The sequence below is a fragment of the Nerophis lumbriciformis genome, linkage group LG07 (genome assembly GCF_033978685.3).
Source record: "Nerophis lumbriciformis linkage group LG07, RoL_Nlum_v2.1, whole genome shotgun sequence".
In the NCBI taxonomy this organism is placed as follows: Eukaryota; Metazoa; Chordata; class Actinopteri; order Syngnathiformes; family Syngnathidae; genus Nerophis; species Nerophis lumbriciformis.
In genome coordinates, this window is record NC_084554.2 from 14,230,554 (window position 1) to 14,254,494 (window position 23,941).

Here is a 23,941-nt window from a genome sequence, read left to right on the forward strand (position 1 = left end):
AACATCATCTATGCAACATTTTGACCAAAGAACCACCATTACATGTTATGTAGACCACAAGGAAGTGTTTTACATTTAGAAAAACAAATAATATGACGACTCTTTTAATGCACCCTATAATCCGGTGCGCCTTATATATGAAACAAGATCAAAAATAGACAATTCATCGGCAGTGCGCCTTATAATCGAAGCGCCCTATAGTCCGGAAAATACGGTAGTTTTGGGTGAATCCTTCTGTATATTTCCTCATGGACTAAAGCGAGTTTCTCAATTGTTTGGAACAAGGCAAAATTGTTTTAAAAATACATCCCCAACACCTCCATGGTTTGAAGTTAAATTTCAGGTACTTATAGGGATGCCAAACACACAAAAACTGGTGCCAACAGAAAAGAAAAGTTAGTTATTTTCATAACATGACAAAAGGCCCACAGTTTGAGGAAAAGCTACCTGTCTGCCACGTCAACAAGGTTGCCTCCATGCTGCGAGCACGCTTGATTGGCGTCATCAAATGTTTTCTTCTCAGCTCCAATAGTGTAGCAATACGACCCGTACCTCACGGCGCCCTATAGACGGGTGTAAACCAAAAGAAGTCATTCACTTTGAGGTTTTGTGGATTCTGCTGAGATGACTTGGACATATCTGACAAACAGAACTTTTAAAATCCAAAAAAAATTATTCGGCTTGGGCCTATGCTCTCTTGTCCTGTGGTGTCCCTCAGGGTTCAATCCTAGGACCAATCCTGTTTTCAGTGTACATCCTGCCCATTCAACACATTTAAAAAATATATAATATATGTAGGGCTGCAACAACTAATCGACTAAAATAGATTATAAAAATAGTTGGCGATTAATTTAGTCATCGATTTGTTGGATCTATGCTATGCGCATGCGCATAGGCTACATTTTTTTTTTTTAACCTTTATTTATAAACTGCAACATTTACAAACAGCTGAGAAACAATAATCAAAATAATAGGGGAGTAACAGTACGTGTATTTGTATCGAACCGTTTCGGTACGGGGGTTTCGTTTCGGTGCGGAAGTGTACCGAACGAGTTTCCACACGGACATATTAAGTAGCGTACTGCACGTTGTGTAAACAATACTCAAAATGCCGGACATTTGAGGCATTTATGAAACTCCTCCCTGACAGCTCCGCAAAAGAGGACTTGTCCGGTGAAAAGAGGACGTATGGTCAGTCTATCCTAGCCCGTTAGCTGCTAGCATGCTAGCAAAAGAGGACTAGCAGCGATCGGTTTCACCGGACGTGAAACCGATCGCTGCGAGCATGCTAGCAGCGACCGGGCTAGGTCCTGACCTTACGTCCTCTTTTCACCGGACATGTCCTCTTTTGGGGTGCTGTCGGGCGGTGTTTCTTAAATGCCTCAAATGTCCGGCATTTTGAGTTAGGGTTACGTGTATTTTCAATGTACGTTCAGGGTTAAGAAGGGGTTAAAAACACAACAAATTGTGCGTGCAGCAGCATTCGTGAGGGAGGAGGAGAGACAGAGAGAGCGAGAGAGTTGTGATAAACGCGCATGCGTTGTCAGGCTCTGCTTTTTATCGATACATTTATCATATTTAATTTTTTATTATCTATAGCAGGGGTGTCAAAAGTGTGCATTTTTGTAACATTTTCCTTGTTTTATTTGGCAAGTTGAAAGAACATGGCGCCAGTATGCTGTTTTGTTTCAATAAAATACTGGAAAGGGTAGAAATGTAGTTTGTCTCTTTTATCCGATTATTAATCGAAGTAATAATCGACAGATTAATCGATTATCAAATTAATCGTTAGTTGCAGCCCTAAATGTATCATATCATCTTTATGCGGATGAGACGCAAATCTATGTCCCTTTAAAAAAGAAAAGTGACACATGTTTAAAATCACTTTTAAGTGGTTTTGAGGTCATACAGTAAGAGCATGGTTGGCGGTAAACTTTCTAAACTTAAATGAGAACAAGACATAAATAATTTTATGTGACTCAAAAGTAAAACAGAATGCTCCATCCAGTGGCCTGGACCCCCTGATGTATTATTTAAAACCCACAGTCACAAATCTTGGTTTTAAGTTCGACAATGATTTTAAAATTGGAACAACAGATTGTACGATCTGGTTTTTATCACCTAAGACTTTTAGCAAAAATTAAAATCAGTTTGATCTTTTAACGACTTTCAGCGGGTAATCCATGCTTTTATTTCATCACGTTTGGACTACTGCAACCCCCTCTACGTTTGGATGAACCAGGCTTCAAACGCTCAATCGCTCGCCTTTTAACTGGCACTAAAAAACATGAGCACATTACCCCCATTTTAGCATTCCTTCACTGGCTCCCAGTTCATATTAAAATATTGTTTGTTTTTAAATCTCCTAACGGATTAGCGCCACAATATAAATCAGACCTTATAAAAATGTACACCCCCACAAGGTCTCTGAGGTCAGCTGATCAGTTTCTTCTTGTCGTCCCAAAAACCCGTTTAAAATCCAGAGGTGATCGTGCATTTTCTGATGTGGCTCCAAAACTTTGGAACAATATCCCTCTTGCTATTGGGACGGTTCCCTCTTTAATGACTTTTAAATCACGTCTTAAAATATATTTTTACTCTTTGGCTTTTAAACCAGCATGAGAGTCGTGTCATTTTAGTGTATTTTATTTTCTCTGATGTATTTATTATTTTGTTAGTTAAATGTTTTATATTACTGACTCTCCTAGTATGTTTGTCTAAACTTCTGTGCAGCACTTTGTGAAACTTCTCGTTTTTTTTAAAATGCGCTATATACACTGCAAAAAGTCAATGTTCAAAAACAAGAAAAAAAACAAAAACATTTGGGGTGCTTTACTTGAACTAAGGAAAATTATCTGCCAATAGAACAAGAACATTTGGCTTGTCAAGACTTTCCAAAACAAATAAAATTAGCTAACCTCAATGAACCCAAAAATACATTGTGTCCCTACATATATTCTCACTAATAACAAGTGCACTTTTCTCAATAGAAAAAAAAAAAAAGAGACCTTTTCTTAATATGTTGAAAAATATTCTTAAATGAAGTAAATGCTAGTGCCATTATCTTGACATAATGACATGCACTCTGCATTACATTTCTTGAAACCAGCAAACTTATACGAAAAACGAATTAATTGTTCTTAATGGAAAGGCAACAAGGCAACTGCTTGTTATTCTCGGGGTCTACTAGCCGCTCAGGCAAATCATATGGTCTAAAAATGCATTTTCCCATCGATAACATGACATCATCGCGCCAAGTGCGTGCTCTTTCAGTCAATTAGTGCGCGAGGAGTATATATATATATATACACACCTGTATACAGCCCGGCCTCTAGCCAAATTTTTTTTTATTGTAATTTTGAAGAATTTATCTGAATGTGCATGAACTACAAACCCCGTTTTCATATGAGTTAGGAAATTGTGTTAGATGTAAATATAAACGGAATACAATGATTTGCAAATCCTTTTCAACCCATATTCAATTGAATGCACTACAAAGACAAGATATTTGATGTTCAAACTCATAAACTTTATTTTTTTTTGCAAATAATAATTAAGTAGTTGGGAAAGGGCATGTTCACCACTGTGCTACATGGCCTTTCCTTTTAATAACACTCGGTAAACGTTTGGGAACTGAGGAGACACATTTTTTAAGCTTCTCAGGTGGAATTCTTTCCCATTTTTGCTTGATGTACAGCTTAAGTTGTTCAACAGTCCGGGGGTCTCCGTTGTGGTATTTTAGGCTTCATAATGCGCCACACATTTTCAACGGAAGAGGCAGGCCAGTCTAGTACCCGCACTATTTTACTATGAAGCCACGTTGATGTAACACGTGGCTTGGCATTGTCTTGCTGAAATAAGCAGGGGCGTCCATGGTAACGTTGCTTGGATGGCAACATATGTTGCTCCAAAACCTGTATGTACCTTTCAGCATTAATGGCGCCTTCACATATGTGTAAGTTACCCATGTCTTGGGCACAAATACACCCCCATACCATCACAGATGCTGGCTTTTCAACTTTGCGCCTATAACAATCCGGATGGTTCTTTTCCTCTTTGGTCCGGAGGACACGACTTCCAGAGTTTCCAAAAACAATTTGAAATGTGGACTCGTCAGACCACAGAACACTTTTCCACTTTGTATCAGTCCATCTTAGATGAGCTCAGGCCCAGCGAAGTCGACGGCGTTTCTGGGTGTTGTTGATAAACGGTTTTCGCCTTGCATAAGAGAGTTTTAACTAGCACTTACAGATGTAGCGACCAACTGTAGTTACTGACAGTGGGTTTCTGAAGTGTTCCTGAGCCCATGTGGTAATATCCTTTACACATTGATGTCGCTTGTTGATGCAGTACAGCCTGAAAGATTGAAGGTCACAGGCTTAGCTGCTTACGTGCAGTGATTTCTCCAGATTCTCTGAACCCTTTGATGATATTACGGAGCGTAGATGGTGAAATCCCTAAATTCCTTGCAATAGCTGGTTGAGAAAGGTTTTTCTTAAACTGTTCAACAATTTGCTCACGCATTTGTTGACAAAGTGGTGACCCTCGCCCCATCCTTGTTTGTGAATGACTGAGCATTTCATGGAATCTACTTTTATACCCAAACATGGCACCCACCTGTTCCCAATTTGCCTGTTCACCTGTGGGATGTTCCAAATAAGTGTTTGAGCCTTCCTCAACTTTATCAGTATTTATTGCCACCTTTCCCAACTTCTTTGTCACGTGTTGCTGGCATCAAATTCTAAAGTTAATGATTATTTGCAAAAAAAAAAATGTTTATCAGTTTGAACATCAAATATGTTGTCTTTGTAGCATATTCAACTGAATATGGGTTGAAAAGGATTTGCAAATCATTGTATTCCATTTATATTTACATCTAACACAATTTCCCAACTCATATGGAAACAGGGTTTGTATTTCTGTTGAAAATTGTTTGAAATGTCACATGTTAAATGTTTAAATATTAACTGTCAGTTTACTGTACTGTGACAACTGTACTACTATATGAGTGCGTATTTTCTCTTGTTTCATTGAAAATAAAACAGCAAAGTCCATTTGGCTGTCATCTGTTTTAATTATGAGACACAATTGTGTCAAAGTCATGATTTTTTTGTTCATCCTTGAAATAAGAAATTATTATTTTGAAAAAGTAGTTTTATACTTGTGAGTGTTGATGACACAGCTTTGCATTAGTTGATATTCTAGTTTCAAGCATGTTTTACTCAATATAGGTCATAAAATCTCAGCAACAAGCTGTAATATCTTACTGAGATCATTTAGGACCAAAAAACTCAAAACAAGTAAAACACTAACATGAAATTTGTTTCGTGAGAAGAATTATCTTATCAGACAGAAAATAAGCAAATATCACCCTTATTTGAGATATTCAATCTTACTTAGATTTCAGTTTTTGGAGTGTAAATAAAGTGGACTGGATTGGATTGGATGGCATCACTCACCAGCTTGCACCCGGGGTTGATTTCCTCGTGGGTGCCTTCAGCCAGTTTAGAGGAGGCCTTCTTCTTGCAAATGTATCCGTACGCTTTCTCGCAAAAGTGGTCAGCCCAGCGCCCATCCTGCGCAACCGATGATCAATCATGTGATTGTCGAAACCTCCCTTTCGGTTCGTGGTCCCATACCAACCTTTCCTCTGATGAGGACGCAGTCCTCCTGGAGGTTGGTGGCGTGGGAGGGCTTGTCCGCCAGCCACTGGCTGAAGGTGACTTGGGAGAGGTCGGACCATTCGAACAGCATCTGGTTGGTCCGGTCGTTCAAACCAATCCACAGCACATCTGTCGCCACTGGAGTTTGAACACGAGAAAGGATTGTAGTGATTTTCTTTTCCACCACGATGATCGTGTGCCTTACCGTATCCAGACTGAGCGATGATGAAGCTCTGCTCTTCGATGTTGTGAATGCTAGCCAAGTCTCCTCCTTCTTTGCGGCAGGCAGTCAAAGCGTCCTTCCACATTTTTTTACTCCTCTCCAGGAAGTAACAGTTCCCGCCATAAGGAACCCAGTGATTGGGGCAGAAGCTGGGCTGCTTGACTAAAACCAGAAGATGCTACTTGACGCCAGGGGTGTCCTGTTACAACTTTTAGACTATGAAGCCTTGGATATTGGCTGATACTGATATCAGCACGAATCTTGGCACATAACTTTACCATGAATTGATTAACATGGACCCCGACTTAAAGGGGAACATTATCACCAGACCTATGTAAGCATCAATATATACCTTGATGTTGCAGAAAAAAGACCATATATTTTTTTAACCGATTTCCGAACTCTAAATGGGTAAATTTTGGTGAATTAAACGCCTTTCTAATATTCACTCTCGGAGCGATGACTTCACAATGTGACGTCACATCGGGAAGCAATCCGCCATTTTCTCAAACACTGAGTCAAATCAGCTCTGTTATTTTCCGTTTTTTCGACTGTTTTTCGTACCTTGGAGACATCATGCCTCGTCGGTGTGTTGCCGGAGGGTGTAACAACACGAACAGGGACGGATTCAAGTTGCACCAGTGGCCCAAAGATGCGAAAGTGGCAAGAAATTGGACGTTTGTTCCGCACACTTTACCGACGAAAGCTATGCTACGACAGAGATGGCAAGAATGTGTGGATATCCTGCGACACTCAAAGCAGATGCATTTCCAACGATAAAGTCAAAGAAATCTGCCGCCAGACCCCCATTGAATCTGCCGGAGTGTGTGAGCAATTCAGGGACAAAGGACATCGGTAGCACGGCAAGCAATGACGGCAGTTTGTTCCCGCAGACGAGCGAGCTAAATCCCCTGGATGTCTTGGCTCACACCGTCCCGAAGATGATCAAGAGAAGAATATCGACCCTCGCTTCCCTGGCCTGCTGACATGAGGGTATGTCTCCAGAATATATTAATTGATGAAAACTGGACAGTCTGCACTCTCAAAGTGCATGTTGTTGCCAAATGTATTTCATATGCTGTAAACCTAGTTCATAGTTGTTAGTTTCCTTTAATGCCAAACAAACACATAGCAATCGTTGGTTAGAAGGCGATCGCCGAATTCGTCCTCGCTTTCTCCCGTGTCGCTGGCTGTCGTGTCGTTTTCGTCGTTTTCGCTTGCATACGGTTCAAACCAATATGGCTCAATAGCTTCAGTTTCTTCTTCAATTTCGTTTTCGCTACCTGCCTCCACACTTCAACCATCCGTTTCAATACATTCGTAATCTGTTGAATCGCTTAAGCCGCTGAACTCCGAGTCTGAATCCGAGCTAATGTCGCTATAGCTTGCTGTTCTTTCCGCCATGTTTGTTTGTGTTGGCATCACTATGTGACGTCACAGGAAAATGGACGGGTGGTTAAAATCAGGCACTTTGAAGTTTTTTTTAGGGATATTGCGTGATGGGTAAAATTTTGAAAAAAACTTCGAAAAATATAATAAGCCACTGGGAACTGATTTTTAATGGTTTTAACAATTCTGAAATTGTGATAATGTTCCCCTTTAAACAAGTTGAAAAACGTATTCGGGTGTTACCATTTAGTGGTCAATTGTACAGCATATGTACTGAACTGTGCAATCTACTAAAAAAAGTTTCAGTCAATCAATCAATCAATCATTTTGTAGTGTGGATTGTCAGAAAAGGCTGGATCAAATGAAATTACTCAAACAGAGAACAATGGTATAAAAAAACAACCTCAAGACGAACTTAAAGGGGAACTGCACTTCTTTTGCCTATGGTTCACAATCATTATCAAAGACATGACGATGGATGTTATTTAAATTTTTTTTGCATTATAAATATTCAATCAATAGGTTTCAAAGGTTTGCTAACAATGGAGCCTATACGAGCCGCGCAATTCCGCCTACAAAGCCCTTAAAAAAACATCCAAACACCTCCATTAGGGTTTTATATACATATCAGTATTTATGTAATGTAGTAACAGACACATGTTTAGCATATTTTGATCATTTTAAGCATATGCGATGCATTAATTAAAAAAACACATCACAACTTTCGCTTTTTTTTTCTTCATCACCCATTATTACTAACTGCAGACTTTATGAGAGCCAACAAACATAATACAACATCACTTACTGTACAATGTCTGCTGTCATTAGGATGTAGGCTGCTAGGATGTTCATATATTCCCATTTAGATGAAGAATCAAGAAAAAAGGCGTGGGGGGTCGTCCTCAACAGATTTAGATATTAAATGACTGTCAAAGTGTACTAACTTGTCGGGATACCCACTCAGACTTTTTCTGTCCAGGTGAGACGCATGATTTATGATCTAGAATAAACTTACAGGCACTCAATGATGTAAACATAGGGAAACACAGTAGTGATCACGGCGCCGCTATAAATAGTTGGTCTGCGTAAGCGCTTATAATAACAATATCACTAATACTTGGTTAATATTCAAGTCACAAAATGTAAACAGATGGTAAATGGTAAATGGGTTATACTTGTATAGCGCTTTTCTACCTTAAAGGTACTCAAAACGCTTTGACACTATTTCCACATTCCCCCATTCACACACACAATCACACACTGATGGCGGGAGCTGCCATGCAAGGCCCTAACCACCACCCATCAGGAGCAAGGGTGAAGTGTCTTGCTCAAGGACACAATGGACGTGACTTGGTTGGTAGAAGGTGGGGATTGAACCAGGAACCCTCAGGTTGCTGGCACAGCCACTCTCCCAACTGCGCCACGTCGTCCCAACAGACAGAGTACTGTTGGAGCTTTTTGAATGGTTAATTATTGGATTTTGTGGGCGAAATAGAAGAGCTCTCATTGACTGCCTCACTTGTATTTACTTTTAGTAGAATGCATTAAAAATAATTCCATCCGTCATGTCTTTCTTAATGATTGTGAACGATAGACAAAGTTCATTAAAAAAAGTGCAGATTCAGACTTTTGACCCAAATTTAAAGTGGAACTGCAATATTCCTGGAATCGTTCAATGATTATGAAAGTCATGACGACGGATGGATTTTTTTTTAATGCATTCTAAATATTACAGTAAATAAAAGTCCACTCCACTACTTCAGCCATAAAAGCAAATATTTAAGCGTTCAAAAACCACCAACAATACTCTATTTACATTTTGTGACTTCAATATTAACCAAGTATTAGTGGTATTGTTATTATAAGCGCTAACACAGACCAACTATTTATAGCGCCGTCGTGATCACTACCGTGGGTGCCTATGTTTACATCATCGAGTAGTCTGCTGCTTCCTTGATCCCTGTAAGTTTATTCTAGATCATAAATCATACATCTCACCTGGACATGAGACATCTTAGTAGGTATTCCGACAAGTTGGTACACTTTTACAGCCATTTAGGACCCGCAAATGGCGATACGAGTTCCCATCGCTCCCTCACAACATTCTAGCAGTCGGCATCCTAATGACAGCAGACATTGCACAGTAAGTGATGTTTTATTATATTTATTGGCTCTCATGAAGTCTGCAGTGAGTAATAATCAGTGATGAAGAAAAAAAAAAAGTAATTTGCAGCGTATAATTTTAAAATTATCAAAATACGTAAATATTAAATGTTCCGTATTTTTCGGAGTATAAGTCGCCCCGGAGTATAAGTCGCACCGGACGAAAATGCATACTAAAGAAGGAAAAAAACATATAAGTCGCACTGGAGTATAAGTCGCATTTTTTGTGGAAATTTATTTGGTAAAACCCAACACCAAGAATAGACATTTGAAAGGCAATTTAAAATAAATAAAGAATAGTGAACAACAGGCTGAATAAGTGTACGTTATATGAGGCATAAATAACCAACTGAGAACGTGCCTGGTATGTTAACGTAACATATTATGGTAAGAGTCATTCAAATAACTATAACATATAGAACATGCTATACGTTTACCAAACAATCTGTCACTCCTAATCGCTAAATCCCATGAAATCTTATACGTCTAGTCTCTTACGTGAATGAACTAAATAATATTATTTGATATTTTACGGCAATGTGTTAATAATTTCACACATAAGTCGCACCCCCGGCCAAACTAAGAAAAAAACTGCGACTTATAGTCCGAAAAATACTGTTATTATAAAGATGCCTGTTACTACATTACATCATATATACAGGTATACAAACCCTGTTTCCATATGAGTTGGGAAATTGTGTTAGATGTAAATATAAACAGAATACAATGATTTGCAAATCATTTTCAACCCATATTCAGTTGAATATGCTACAAAGACAACATATTTGATGTTCAAACTGATAAACATTTTTTTGTTTGCAAATAATCATTAACTTTAGAATTTGATGCCAGCAACACGTGACAAAGAAGTTGGGAAAGGTGGCAATAAATACTGATAAAGTTGAGGAATGCTCATCAAACACTTATTTGGAACATCCCACAGGTGAACAGGCTAATTGGGAACAGGTGGGTGCCATGATTGGGTGTAAAAGTAGATTCCATGAAATGCTCAGTCATTCACAAACAAGGATGGGGCGAGGGTCACCACTTTGTCAACAAATGTGTGAGCAAATTGTTGAACAGTTTAAGAAAAACCTTTCTCAACCAGCTATTGCAAGGAATTTAGGGATTTCACCATCTACGGTGCGTAATATCATCAAAGGGTTCAGAGAATCTGGAGAAATCACTGCACGTAAGCAGCTAAGCCCGTGACCTTCGATCTCTCAGGCTGTACTGCATCAACAAGCGACATCAGTGTGTAAAGGATATCACCACATGGGCTCAGGAACACTTCAGAAACCCACTGTCAGGAACTACAGTTGGTCGCTACATCTGTAAGTGCAAGTTAAAACTCTCCTATGCAAGGCGAAAACCGTTTATCAACAACACCCAGAAACGCTGTCGGCTTCGCTGGGCCTGAGCTCATCTAAGATGGACTGATACAAAGTGGAAAAGTGTTCTGTGGTCTGACGAGTCCATATTTCAAATTGTTTTTGGAAACTGTGGACGTCGTGTCCTCCGGACCAAAGAGGAAAAGAACCATTCGGATTGTTCTAGGCGCAAAGTTGAAAAGCCAGCATCTGTGATGTTATGGGGGTGTATTAGTGCCCAAGACATGGGTAACTTACACATCTGTGAATGCGCCATTAATGCTGAAAGGTACGTACAGGTTTTTGAAGCAACATATGTTGCCATCCAAGCAACGTTACCATGGGCGCCCCTGCTTATTTCAGCAAGACAATGCCAAGTCACGTGTTACATCAACGTGGCTTCATAGTAAAAGAGTGCGGGTACTAGACTGGCCTGCATGTAGTCCAGATCTGTCTCCCATTGAAAATGTGTGGCGCATTATGAAGCCTAAAATACCACAACGGAGACCCCGGACTGTTGAACAACTTAAGCTGTACATCAAGCAAGATTGGGAAAGAATTCCACCTGAGAAGCTTAAAAAATGTGTCTCCTCAGTTCCCAAATGTTTATTGAGTGTTGTTAAAAGGAAAGGCCATGTAACACAGTGGTAAAAATGCTCTTTTCCAACTACTTTGGCACGTGTTGCAGCCATGAAATTCTAAGTTAATTATTATTTGCAAAAAAAAAAAAAAAAGTTTATGAGTTTGAACATCAAATATCTTGTCTTTGTAGTGCATTCAATTGAATATGGGTTGAAAAGGATTTGCAAATCATTGTATTCCGTTTATATTTACATCTAACACAATTTCCCAACTCATATGGAAACAGGGTTTGTATATATAAAACCTCAATGGAGGTGTTTAGATGTTTTTTAAGGGCTTTGTAGGCGGAATTGGAAGGAAACTTTAACATTTATTTACTATTTACAATGCTAAAAAAATACAAAATAAATAACATCCATCGTCATGTCTTTTATAATGATTGTGAACGATATACAAAATTCCAAAAAAAGTGCAGTTCCCCTTTAATAAGGGGTCGTGTCGGCCGGTGAGAAAGTCTTATTAAAAAGGAGAGGAGATCCATTTTTCATTCAACAAGAGTCAATCAAGAAAACAAATGATGATGGCGTCATCTTACTTGGCGGCGGGGGAAGACTTGTGGCGGTCCCTTTGCGACAAATGTAGCCCAGCTTTTTGGTGCAGAGGCTGGTCTCCCATTTGGAGGCTTTGCCAGCATTCAAGGTGGCGCAGTTCATCCCCGGGTCAGATGAGGGATTCCCTGTTGAAAAAATGCAAGGATGTATTTGTTTGCCACACTTTTCAATGAAGTTCATTCAGATAAAGACAACTCATTTATTTCATGGTAACTTTAGCTGTGCAAAAAAAATAAATACAAATAAATAAAGGCTATACTTTGTTTGCGGTTCACTTACTACGGTCTCAGTACATTGCAGATTTTAAAGTATAATTGAGTACTGTTGGGTCTCCAGTGTGTTGCAGTGTATATTTGAGTGATTGTTTGTGAATACAGCACCATCTTGTGGTCTGATTTGCTCATTGCAGGTATTCTGTTGATTAGAGTGGCTACCCCTGTGTTGCATGCTTTGAAGTCTAGTAAGTTGCATTGGCAGTGTTCTACAGTGTTCTCAACTCAGTGCACTCAGCTAATGTCACAATTGTCCACGCAAACATAGCAAGAAAGAGGCACTCGAAAACATATCAAATCTCAACTTTTGAAAATGCGCTAGCTTGATGCTAATTTACTTTCAATATGCCAAAGGCAAGCATTAGCCATTTTACATGGCGATTTCAACACCTCTAAATTTGGTAAGTAAAACTACAAATAAGATGCACGTTACAATTAAAACAGCTATTTTTTTTAAACCTGTTCTCTCTCTGTTTTAATAAAGTTATCATAAAAAATATTTACAAATGTACAAAATAAGCAGGGGATCAACTATTTTTTTTTAGGTCTTATATGCATATTGTATATTTAATATTTAAAGGACTCCCCTCATTTTTTGTTTTTTGATAGTTGTGACTCGAGTTAAATTTCCAGAATTTGCATGAGTGTGTCTTTTTGTATTTTGCTTTATTATGTAAATAAACAACACAACAAGTCGTTAAAATGAAAAAAAAAATAAAAAATTCTGGATCTGAAATAAGAACTGAAATTTCTTTTATTTATTTTTTTAAAGTGAATGTTTGCATTGTATGTTCCTCAAAATGCCTGCCAGATTGTATTTAAAACAGTTAATAACACCCACTTTGACTCAGTAGAGCCCTTTTTGCGGGAATAACTGAAAGACGGGGCACTTCTTATGAAAATTTTATAACAACTTATTCCTAGACTATTCCTGCTCCGTCACTGATAAGTACATAATGACATATGTCTACAGTCATCTACATTGTCCCCCATGGCGTGCAGCCTTAGTGGTGGGCTAGTAGACAGTAGGAATGCTGGAAAAAATACGATTCTTATTTATTGAGATTAATAACACATAGTTTACAAGAACATAAAAAAAAAAAAAAAAGTTTGTTTTTAAGAATACATTTTTTAAAATAGATTTTTTTATACTTCGTAAGAGGAGCTTCTGTAACTAGTAACCTGTTTTGAAAAGGTTTTATTTGAATGTATATACCAAATAATATATTGTGGCAATTGGTTTGAGATGAGAATCAATTCTGAATCGAAGTGTTACCCCAGCCGAAATCAAATTGTGAATATTAGATTAAGTTCTATTGGGATCGAATACCGGTCGCGGATGCGTCAGAAAGTTGTGCAAAGCATGTTTTAATTTTCTGATTTTAAAGAAAAATTGAAATGAAAAATAAAAATGTTACTAAAATTTGTTTTCATTTTTATTTAATTCGCTGTTTTGCACAAAAAAAGAATAATGATTGAACAGTTGGTTTCCCACAAGTTTGTTTAATACCAAACATGCATTGAATTGAATTTAAGTTTTAATTAAAAAAAGTTTCCGTATCAACAAAATAGGGTAAAAAATGTAACAGGAGCTAGCTCAAAATAAAACTCGAGAATGAGCGTGTATAAAATTTATAATTAATGAATGACAGGGTGCTTCATATACAATTTCACCAGAAACGTATTCCTAGCCCCTTCCCGCTTTGTCACTGATAACAATATAGTGGCGGTCCGTTAAAAATGAAAAAAAAATTGCTCTACATCAATAAAAAAGTGTGAAAATTTTTATGTAATGGGAGCTTCAAAATAAAATTCTGCAGCCCTGTTTTTTTTTTTTTTTGTTTGTTTTTTTAGGTTGGATGTTGAAGTGATTATTATCTTTAATGGAACGTGACGGGACTGACCTGGTGCCCAGTTCAAATATCGGAAGGGGTACCCGTTGCTCCACTGCCAGCCCGCATCGTAGTCCAAACTGTTGAGTCCGATCCACAGTGCTGATCCCAAAGTGCTGGTCAGTCCCGAGATGTACGCCTGCTCATGAAGCTCCACGATGCTGAGGAGGTTGGCTCCTTGTTGCTGGCAGCTCTTCCTGGCCTGATGCCACGTCAGCGCTGATACAACGTTCCTCTGGTACTGGACCCCTGTGAGCGGGTCCGTGTCCCAGCCTGATAAAACTGCGTTAAAAAACGGAAAGAAAAAAAACAATGTCAGCGCAAATAGAGATGGAAACAAGTCCCTTGGTTTGTTGAAGGCACAATACTTCCAGAATGTGCATAACACTTCTACGGAGGGTGAAATGTGACAGAATTAAATAAATACATTTAGATGTTAACTGGCTGTCCAGCTTTGCACAACTAAACTGCTTGTCGATATAAACTGATACTTGTCTGATACTTGTCTTCAATGGTCAAATCAACGTCACAACCTGACATTGAATAAACGTTGTCAAAAAAGCATGTTGTTTCAACGTTATGTTTGTGTTGTAGAATATTGTTTGGGAAATGACCAAAATTCAATGGTCAAATCAACGACACAACCCGACATTGATTAAACGTCGCCAAAAACCATGTTGTTTCAATGTTATGTTTGTGTTGTAGAATATTGGTTGGTAAATGACCAAAATTCAATGGTCATATTAACGACACAACCCGACATTGATTAAACGTCGTCAAAAAGCAAACTGTATCAACGTTGTATTTGTTTTGTAGAATAACGGTTGGAAAATTATCAAAATTCAATGGTCAAATCAACGTCAGAACCCAACATTGACTAAACGTTGTCAAAAAGCATGTTGTTTCAACGTTGTATTTGTGTTGTAGAATATCTGTTGAAAAATGACCAAAATTCAATGGTTACGTCAACGTCAGAACCCAACGTTGATTAAACATTGTCAAAAAGCATGTTGTTTCAACGTTTTGTTTGTGTTGTAGAATATTGGCTGGAAAATGACCAAAATTCAATGGTCAAATCAACGACACATCCCCACTGATTAAACGTCGTCAAAAAGCATACTGTATCAACGTTGTATTTGTTTTGTAGAATAACGGTTGGAAAATTATCAAAATTCAATGGTCAAATCAAAGACACAACCCGACATTGATTAAACGTCGTCAAAAACCATGTTGTTTCAATGTTATATTTGTGTTGTAGAATATCGGTTGAAAGATGACCAAAATTCAATGGTGAAATCAACAACACAACCAGACATTGATTAAACGTCGTCAAAAATCATACTGTATCAACGTTGTATTTGTTTTGTAGAAGAACGGTTGGAAAATTATCAAAATTCAATGGTCAAATCAACGTCAGAAGCCAACATTGATTAAACGTTGTCAAAAAGCATGTTGTTTCAACGTTGTATTTGTGTTGTAGAATATCTGTTGGAAAATTAACAAAATTCAAATGGTTACGTCAACGTCAGAACCCAACGTTGATTAAACGTCGTCAAAAAGCATACTGTATCAACGTTGTATTTGTTTTGTAGAAGAACGGTTGGAAAATTATCAAAATTCAATGGTCAAATCAACGTCAGAAGCCAACATTGATTAAACGTTGTCAAAAAGCATGTTGTTTCAACGTTGTATTTGTTTTGTAGAATAACGGTTGGAAAATTGTCAAAATTCAATGGTCAAATCAACGTCAGAACCCAACATTGATTAAACATTGTCAAAAAGCATGCTGTTTCAACGGTTTGTTTGTGTTGTAGAATATCGGTTGGGAAATGACCAAAAATCAATGGTCAAATCAACGTCACAACCCAACATTGATTTAACGTCGTCAAAAAGCATGTTGTTTCAATGTTGTATTTGTGTTGTAGAATATCGGCTGGGAAATGACCAAATGGTCAAATCAATGTCAGAACCCAACATTGATTAAACATTGTCAAAAAGCATGTTGTTTCAACGTTTTGTTTGTGTTGTAGAATATTGGTTGGGAAATGACCAAAATTCAATGGTCAAATCAATGTCAGAACCTAACATTGATTTAACGTCGTCAAAAAGCATGTTGTTTCAACGTTGTATTTGTGTTGTAGAATATTGGTTAGGAAATGACCAGAATTCAATGGTCAAATCAACGACACAACCCAACATTGATTAAACGTCGTCAAAAAGCATACTGTATCAACGTTGTATTTGTTTTGTAGGATAACGGTTGGAAAATTATCAAAATTCAATGGTCAAATCAACGACACAACCCGACATTGTTTAAACGTCGTCAAAAAGCATGTTGTTTCAACGTTGTATTTGTGTTGTAGAATATTGGTTGGGAAATGACCAAAATTCAATGGTCAAATCAACGACACAACCCAACATTGATTAAACGTCGTCAAAAAGCATACTGTATCAACGTTGTATTTGTTTTGTAGAATAACGGTTGGAAAATTGTCAAAAATCAACGGTAAAATCAACGTCAGACCCCGACATCGATTAAACGTCGTCAAAAAGCATGTTTTTTCAACGTTGTATTTGTGTTGTAGAATATCGGTTGGAAAATGACCAAAATTCAATGGTCAAATCAACGTCAGAACCCAACATTGATTAAACATTGTCAAAAAGCATGTTGTTTCAACGTTGTATTTGTGTTGTAGAATATCGGTTGAAAAATGACCAAAATTCAATGGTCAAATCAACGACATAACCCGACATTGATTAAACGTCGTCAAAAACCATGTTGTTTCAATGTTATGTTTGTGTTGTAGAATATCGGTTGAAAAATGACCAAAATTCAATGGTCAAATCAACAACACAACCAGACATTGATTAAACGTCGTCAAAAATCATACTGTATCAACGTTGTATTTGTTTTGTAGAATAACGGTTGGAAAATTATCAAAATTCAATGGTCAAATCAACGTCAGAACCCAACATTGATTAAACGTTGTCAAAAAGCATGTTGTTTCAACGTTGTATTTGTGTTGTGGAATATCGGTTGGAAAATTACCAAAATTCAATGGTCAAATCAACAACACAACCAGACATTGATTAAACGTCGTCAAAAATCATACTGTATCAACGTTGTATTTGTTTTGTAGAATAACGGTTGGAAAATTATCAAAATTCAATGGTCAAATCAACGTCAGAACCCAACATTGATTAAACGTTGTCAAAAAGCATGTTGTTTCAACGTTGTATTTGTGTTGTAGAATATCAGTTGAAAAATGACCAAAATTCAATGGTCAAATCAACAACACAACCAGACATTGATTAAACGTCGTCAAAAATCATACTGTATCAACGTTGTATTTGTTTTGTAGAATAACGGTTGGAAAATTATCAAAATTCAATGGTCAAATCAACGTCAGAACCCAACATTGATTAAACGTTGTCAAAAAGCATGTTGTTTCAACGTTGTATTTGTGTTGTGGAATATCGGTTGGAAAATTACCAAAATTCAATGGTCAAAACAACGACACATCCCCACTGATTAAACGTCATCAAAAAGCATACTGTATCAACGTTGTATTTGTTTTGTAGAATAACGATTGGAAAATTATCAAAATTCAATGGTCAAATCAACGTCAGAACCCAACATTGATTAAACGTCGTCAAAAAGCATGTTGTTTCAACGTTGTATTTGTGTTGTAGAATATCGGCTGGAAAATGACCAAATGGTCAAATCAATGTCAGAACCCAACATTGATTAAACATCGTTAAAAAGCATGTTGTTTCAACGTTATGTTTGTGTTGTAGAATATTGGTCGGGAAATGACCAAAATTCAATGGTCAAATCAACGTCAGAACCCAACATTGATTAAACGTCGTCAAAAAGCATGTTGTTTCAACGTTGTATTTGTGTTGTAGAATATCGGTTGAAAAATGACCAAAATTCAATGGTCAAATCAACAACACAACCATACATTGATTAAACGTCGTCAAAAATCATACTGTATCAACGTTGTATTTGTTTTGTAGAATAACGGTTGGAAAATTATCAAAATTCAATGGTCAAATCAACGTCAGAACCCAACATTGATTAAACGTTGTCAAAAAGCATGTTGTTTCAACGTTGTATTTGTGTTGTGGAATATCGGTTGGAAAATTACCAAAATTCAATGGTCAAATAAACGTCGCCAAAAAGCATGTTGTTTCAACGTTTTGTTTGTGTTGTAGAATATCGGTTGAAAAATGACCAAAATTCAATGGTCAAAACAACGACACATCCCCACTGATTAAACGTCGTCAGAAAGCATACTGTATCAACGTTTTATTTGTTTTGTAGAATAACGGTTGGAAAATTATCAAAATTCAATGGTCAAATCAACGTCAGAACCCAACATTGATAAAACGTCGTCAAAAAGCATGTTGTTTCAACGTTGTATTTGTGTTGTAGAATATCGGCTGGAAAATGACCAAATGGTCAAATCAATGTCAGAACCCAACATTGATTAAACATCGTCAAAAAGCATGTTGTTTCAACGTTATGTTTGTGTTGTAGAATATTGGTCGGGAAATGACCAAAATTCAATGGTCAAATCAACGTCAGAACCCAACATTGATTAAACGTCGTCAAAAAGCATGTTGTTTCAACATTGTATTTGTGTTGTAGAATATCGGTTGGAAAATGACCAAAATTCAATGGTCAAATCAACATCAGAACCCAACATTAATTAAACATTGTCAGAAAGCATGTTGATCCAACATTAGGTTTGAGTTGCTCAACGTCAGGACCTAATTCAGCAAGTTGAGTCAGTAGATCATGTTTGTGTTGGATCAAGTCCATGCACAGGAAGTTACCTTTGGTGGGACAAAAGCCCCACTTCTTCTCGTCGTTGTAATTGGTCTTTGTGGCGCACCACAGCTGCCCGTCGGTGCGTCCGTCCTTGGTGCACTCGGAGTACCACTTCTCCCCGTACTTAAATGGAAACAGACACGGGGCTCCGAAGGAATTGCCTCCTATTGTGAAAACCTCTGAGGAGACACGAATAAAACAAAAGTATGCAATAATAAAAGATACTGATGACTGGACACTTTATCGGAGGCTCTTAGCACTACTTCTAGCACCTGTACCTTGATAGCCTTTGGAGCAAAGGTCTTTGTCGGCGCCGTATATCCTCCAGCGGCTCCAGGTCCCGGACCCCTTGTAAATCATGACGTTCCTCTCGTTCCGGTTGCCCCAGTTGAAGTGTAGGTCCTGGTCCATGAGGCCGAACAGCGTCTCGTTCTTGCACTGCCAACGCTGGAGCTCGCTGCTCTCGTCACACTCGAAGAGCAGCACCTTCACCCAGTCCTTGACCTCGGTGGCTCCCAGGCACAGGTTGAGGGACAGGCTGAGCAGGCGGCCCTCGGAGGCCCAGCGAAACTGCTGGTCCTTGGCGTGGGGCTCGCAGGCCGCCAGCGTGACGAAGGAGGCGTGCATCACCCTGACGCACTTGTTGTGGTCCTGGTTGAAGATCAGGAAGGAGCCTCCGTCTGAAGCAGAGCAGGGCACACTTTAAGCGAGGTGGATGACGCCCGGCCGGGCCATACGTACCGATCTCGGCGGCGACGCCGACGGCCCGCAGGAGGCACAGCAGCGCGGCTGAACGCACGCCGGGTGACCACATGCTTCTCAGCGCCAGTCCGCTCACGAATGAGACACATCAGCGCGCAGCCTGGACTTCTCCTTCCTTCATCATCCTGTCACATGGTCCGTCAGACTCTTTGACTTAGGAATTCCCGGCAGAAGAGAGGAGGGCAGGAAGAGACCTCACGCCGCGACTGCACAAAGATGATGAGGAAGCTTCTGAGGGTGACAACAAGTGTCCATGAAAATGATATGTGTGCCGTTTCCAGAAAAGAAAGACAGAAGGAAATCCTGCTTCCTATCGGTGCTAAATTGTAAAGAACTATACCAGCTATGAACGCAAGTTAAGTCAAAGGCTGCTGAGTCGAGCTAGATTTAGTAAGAAAAATATATTTGACGTATAGTCCTTCATTCCGCTCTCCACTCAGCTGTATAATCACTCGCCATACAGCAATAGATGATATTTGTCTATTACCAGTATATTTCCAGCTGGATCTACTCTTTTTTTTTTTTGCTGCAGCTGTTACATATACTGTAATATTGTACATGGTAATTGGAATTAGTTATATATCTATTGTATATATTACTGTATATTAGAGATGCGCGGATAGGCAATTATTTAATCCGCAACCGCATCACAAAAGTCGTCAACCATCCGCATCCACCTGAACTAACATTTAATCAAAACCGCACCCACCCGCACCCGCCCGTTGTTATATATCTAATATAGACGATGCAAGGCATTAGTGAGGTTATAAAGCTTTTGCCTGTTAAAGAAAGGAGACTGATCCAATGTAGCAGAGACATTCAATGCGTGCCACGCTGTCACGGCCCAGACGCACACCAGTGCGCAATCATCTCGGAGCCGCGCTGAGCGCACCTCCAAGCGCGCTCGCGCCACTCAAACTGCTGCAGGCAGCTGCGTTCTATCTTGTTTTAACATCCTGTGGCACTCTTCTGGGATCACGGCGGACGAAACTGCTCATGCTCAGGGTGTTTGTGGAGATTCGGGGTTTTGCACAAATGTGATGCACCATGTTAGATGTCCCGGTTTTGTGACTGTCGTAGACATAAACAGCGTCGCAGCTCTTGCAAATCACGTAGCCAGCATTACTATCATCCTGATTTACAACCTCATAAAAACGAGTCCACGCTGAACTTTTCTGGCCTTTTTTTCCCCTGGTCTTTAGTATTCCCTTTTTTAGTTTGTCGCGTACCACGTTTGCTGCCGGCGTTGCCATCTCTTTTTTTTTTCTTCTTCTGTTGTGGCATATGCTGCAGGTGCCTGCTCGTTTTTCGTATGTGGGTAACAACATTTAACTATGTATATATATTTCCGAATTGGTTTAACTGCCACCCGCCTGAATCTATTTAAAATCTAATTTTTTTTTTATTTCAACCGCCCGACCCGACCCGCGGATAAAATCTACTTTTTTTTTATTTCAACCGCCCGACCCGCGGATAATCCGCGGACTCCGCGGTTGTGTCCGCAAACCGCGCATCTCTACTGTATATATAATATGTAAATATTACATATGTCAGGCATGTGATTTGACCACAATGAAAAAGACTGAAAAAATTTCCGGGGGTCTGGGGGACGAAGAAAATATTTTAGTGTTTAAAGACATGAAAACATCATTAATAGAACATACCTACATTCAATATGTTTTTGGCGTTTCGCATGTACTTCCAAAGCCTTGAAACCTCGTGATCCATAGTCAATATTATCATGACACCACGTGCACAAAACCTTTCCGGGACGATCGATTTTCCGAAATAAAATCACCGAACAAAGTCGTAACTTCCTTCTTCCCAACAGTATCAGTGATTTCCCTTTCCATCAGTCCCATCGAAACTTATTTTTGACATGTTTATCAATTTCTTTTACTCGTAAATTGCGTCCTTTCTCTCGAGAACCGGCATCGTTTACATATGGAAAATGGCGGTAATAACCATTATGAATGATGACGTTATTAACGTCATCATTCATAACAGAAGTCCTGATTGGTCACAGGGAACATATCGACCAATCAACTACGGCGTAAGATAAACTACGTCTCGAATCTTGATTTAGGGTCGGAAAAAAAAACGGGAGATAATTATTTTTTTCCCCCCGAGATTAAAAAAGACGGAATTCCGACTTTAGACGGAAAAATCCCATGCCTGATGTATGTTATATTCTATATTGCTCCTATGGTACATTTTTAGTCTACTTTATACCTTTTGTTTCCGCCCTCGTTTTGTGCCCTTCCCTTGTGGATCATTCAAGTTTGTCTAAGTCTAATACCTGAATTTCAGTAGTGGATTCCATGATCCTTTTTTGATACTGCTATAGAAAAAAAAATGAACCCGTGTCTTTTTAAACTCACCGCTTTATTGAAAAGGTGTTTCAACGTGTCAAATATGTTTTAAGATCACTGCGCTTCAACGTCAGAGTTTAAATATCAGTTTTAGCTGCAACAGCAGTGTTCTAAAAATCTCCCAGTACATCAAAACTAAGCTAAATATGATCATAAAGAACAACAATAGTCAACTATTTCACATTCTTAAAAGAACAGCAGTATATAAAACAAACAATGTTCTTCTTAAAGTCTTCAAATAAAGTGGTAGTGTGACACCATGCCATTTGTAATGAATTAGGCCAGGGGTCGGCAACCCAAAATGTTGAAAGAGCCATATTGGACCAAAAATACAAAAACAAATCTGTCTGGAGCCGCAAAAAATTAAAAGCCATATTACATAGAGATAGTGTGTCATGAGATATAAATTGAATTAAGGACTTAAAAGAAACTAAATGACCTCAAATATACCTACAAACGAGGCATAATGATGCAATATGTACATATAGCTAGCCTAAATAGCATGTTAGCATCGATTAGCTTGCAGTCATGCAGTGACCAAATATGTCTGATTAGCACTCCACACAAGTCAATAACATCAACAAAACTCACCTTTGTGCATTCATGCACAACCTTAAAAGTTTGGTGGACAAAATGAGACAGAAAAAGAAGTGGCATAAAACACGTCCTAGAAAGTCGGAGAAAGTTATACATGTAGACAAACTATGGTGAGTTCAAGGACCGCCATAATTAGTAGGACAAAACGGCGCTCGCCAAATACTCGAAATCAGTGAGGCATGTTTAATATAAACAGTGTGCTTTATAACAATTAGGGAGGTTTGTGTCATGTTTGTCCTCCTACAGAAACCATATTAAAACAAAAAATATATTTTTCCCCTCATCTTTTTCCATTTTTCATACATTTTTGAAAAAGCTCCAAAGAGCCACTAGGACGGCGCTAAAGAGCCGCGGGTTGCCGACCTCTGAATTAGGCTAATAAAAAGACTAAAACATAATTAAAAACAAATATTTGTGGTTTGTATTTGTTATTAGCATCAACATTTCAGCCTCGTCTCGTTAAGGAATTTTAATTTCTTATTTATTTTATTTCTACAATGAACCATGTAAAAGGTTCTGCGGACAGCAAATGGCCCCCGGGCCACACTTTGCCTACCAGGTGAAATAAGTAAAGCAGTGGTGTTCAAAGTGTTGTTAAACAACAGAAAAGTGTTTTTTAGCTATGTTTTTGTTTGGGTTGCAGGCTTCTGGAGGTTTCCTGCACACTGCGGTAATGCACACCCACTGGGCTTGTGGTGGCGGACCTCCGATCTCACTCGCGGGGCGACTACTTTGGTGAACGCTTGTATTTGATTAGAGAATAAATGCATGACACAATATAAACCCCTTTTTCACATTTAGCGTCTACATCTACTCGCTAAATACAGCGACAAAGTGCATCACTGATTAATTCCTTGCATGTCTTGTTCTCACGTAATGGGACGTCATGTACCGTAAATTACGGACTTCTTTTTTTCTACGCTTTGCATCCTGCGGCTTATAAAACGGTGCGGCTAATTTATGGATCTTTCTTCGTATACAGCCATAATGTTTTGTGTTCAAATAGTTTTCATTGAACACAAGCAGAGACACTGAAAATGTGTTATTTTCTGTGCTATGGCGCCATCTTTTGTACGAGTCCGCTCACTGCAGGTGCTGCGGAGTGAACGTCTCCAGTATTTCCTTCCGTTCAGTGCTTTAAACCGGAAATACAAGTGCCGTTCCGTCTTCGAATCGTCCATAGCGTTCCTACACGTATGATTTCTTCA

At 38.7% G+C, this 23,941-nt stretch overlaps 1 protein-coding gene across 1 annotated transcript in view; it reads right to left on the reverse strand.

Annotated features, from left to right (window-relative positions):
* The window catches only part of mrc1a (mannose receptor, C type 1a), a 63,283-nt gene extending 43,327 nt beyond the window's left edge, over positions 1–19,956 (reverse strand). The window contains exons 1-9 of the mRNA XM_061965774.1: positions 19,744–19,956; positions 19,281–19,682; positions 19,008–19,181; positions 14,178–14,447; positions 11,986–12,126; positions 5,869–6,048; positions 5,644–5,801; positions 5,460–5,576; positions 448–563 (exon numbers count right to left, since the gene is read on the reverse strand). Of these exons, the coding sequence (XP_061821758.1) occupies positions 448–563; positions 5,460–5,576; positions 5,644–5,801; positions 5,869–6,048; positions 11,986–12,126; positions 14,178–14,447; positions 19,008–19,181; positions 19,281–19,682; positions 19,744–19,816 (1,631 nt within the window). The 5' untranslated portion in view covers positions 19,817–19,956. The remainder of the gene's footprint in view (positions 1–447; positions 564–5,459; positions 5,577–5,643; positions 5,802–5,868; positions 6,049–11,985; positions 12,127–14,177; positions 14,448–19,007; positions 19,182–19,280; positions 19,683–19,743) is intronic.
* Between the last annotated feature and the right edge of the window lie 3,985 nt (positions 19,957–23,941).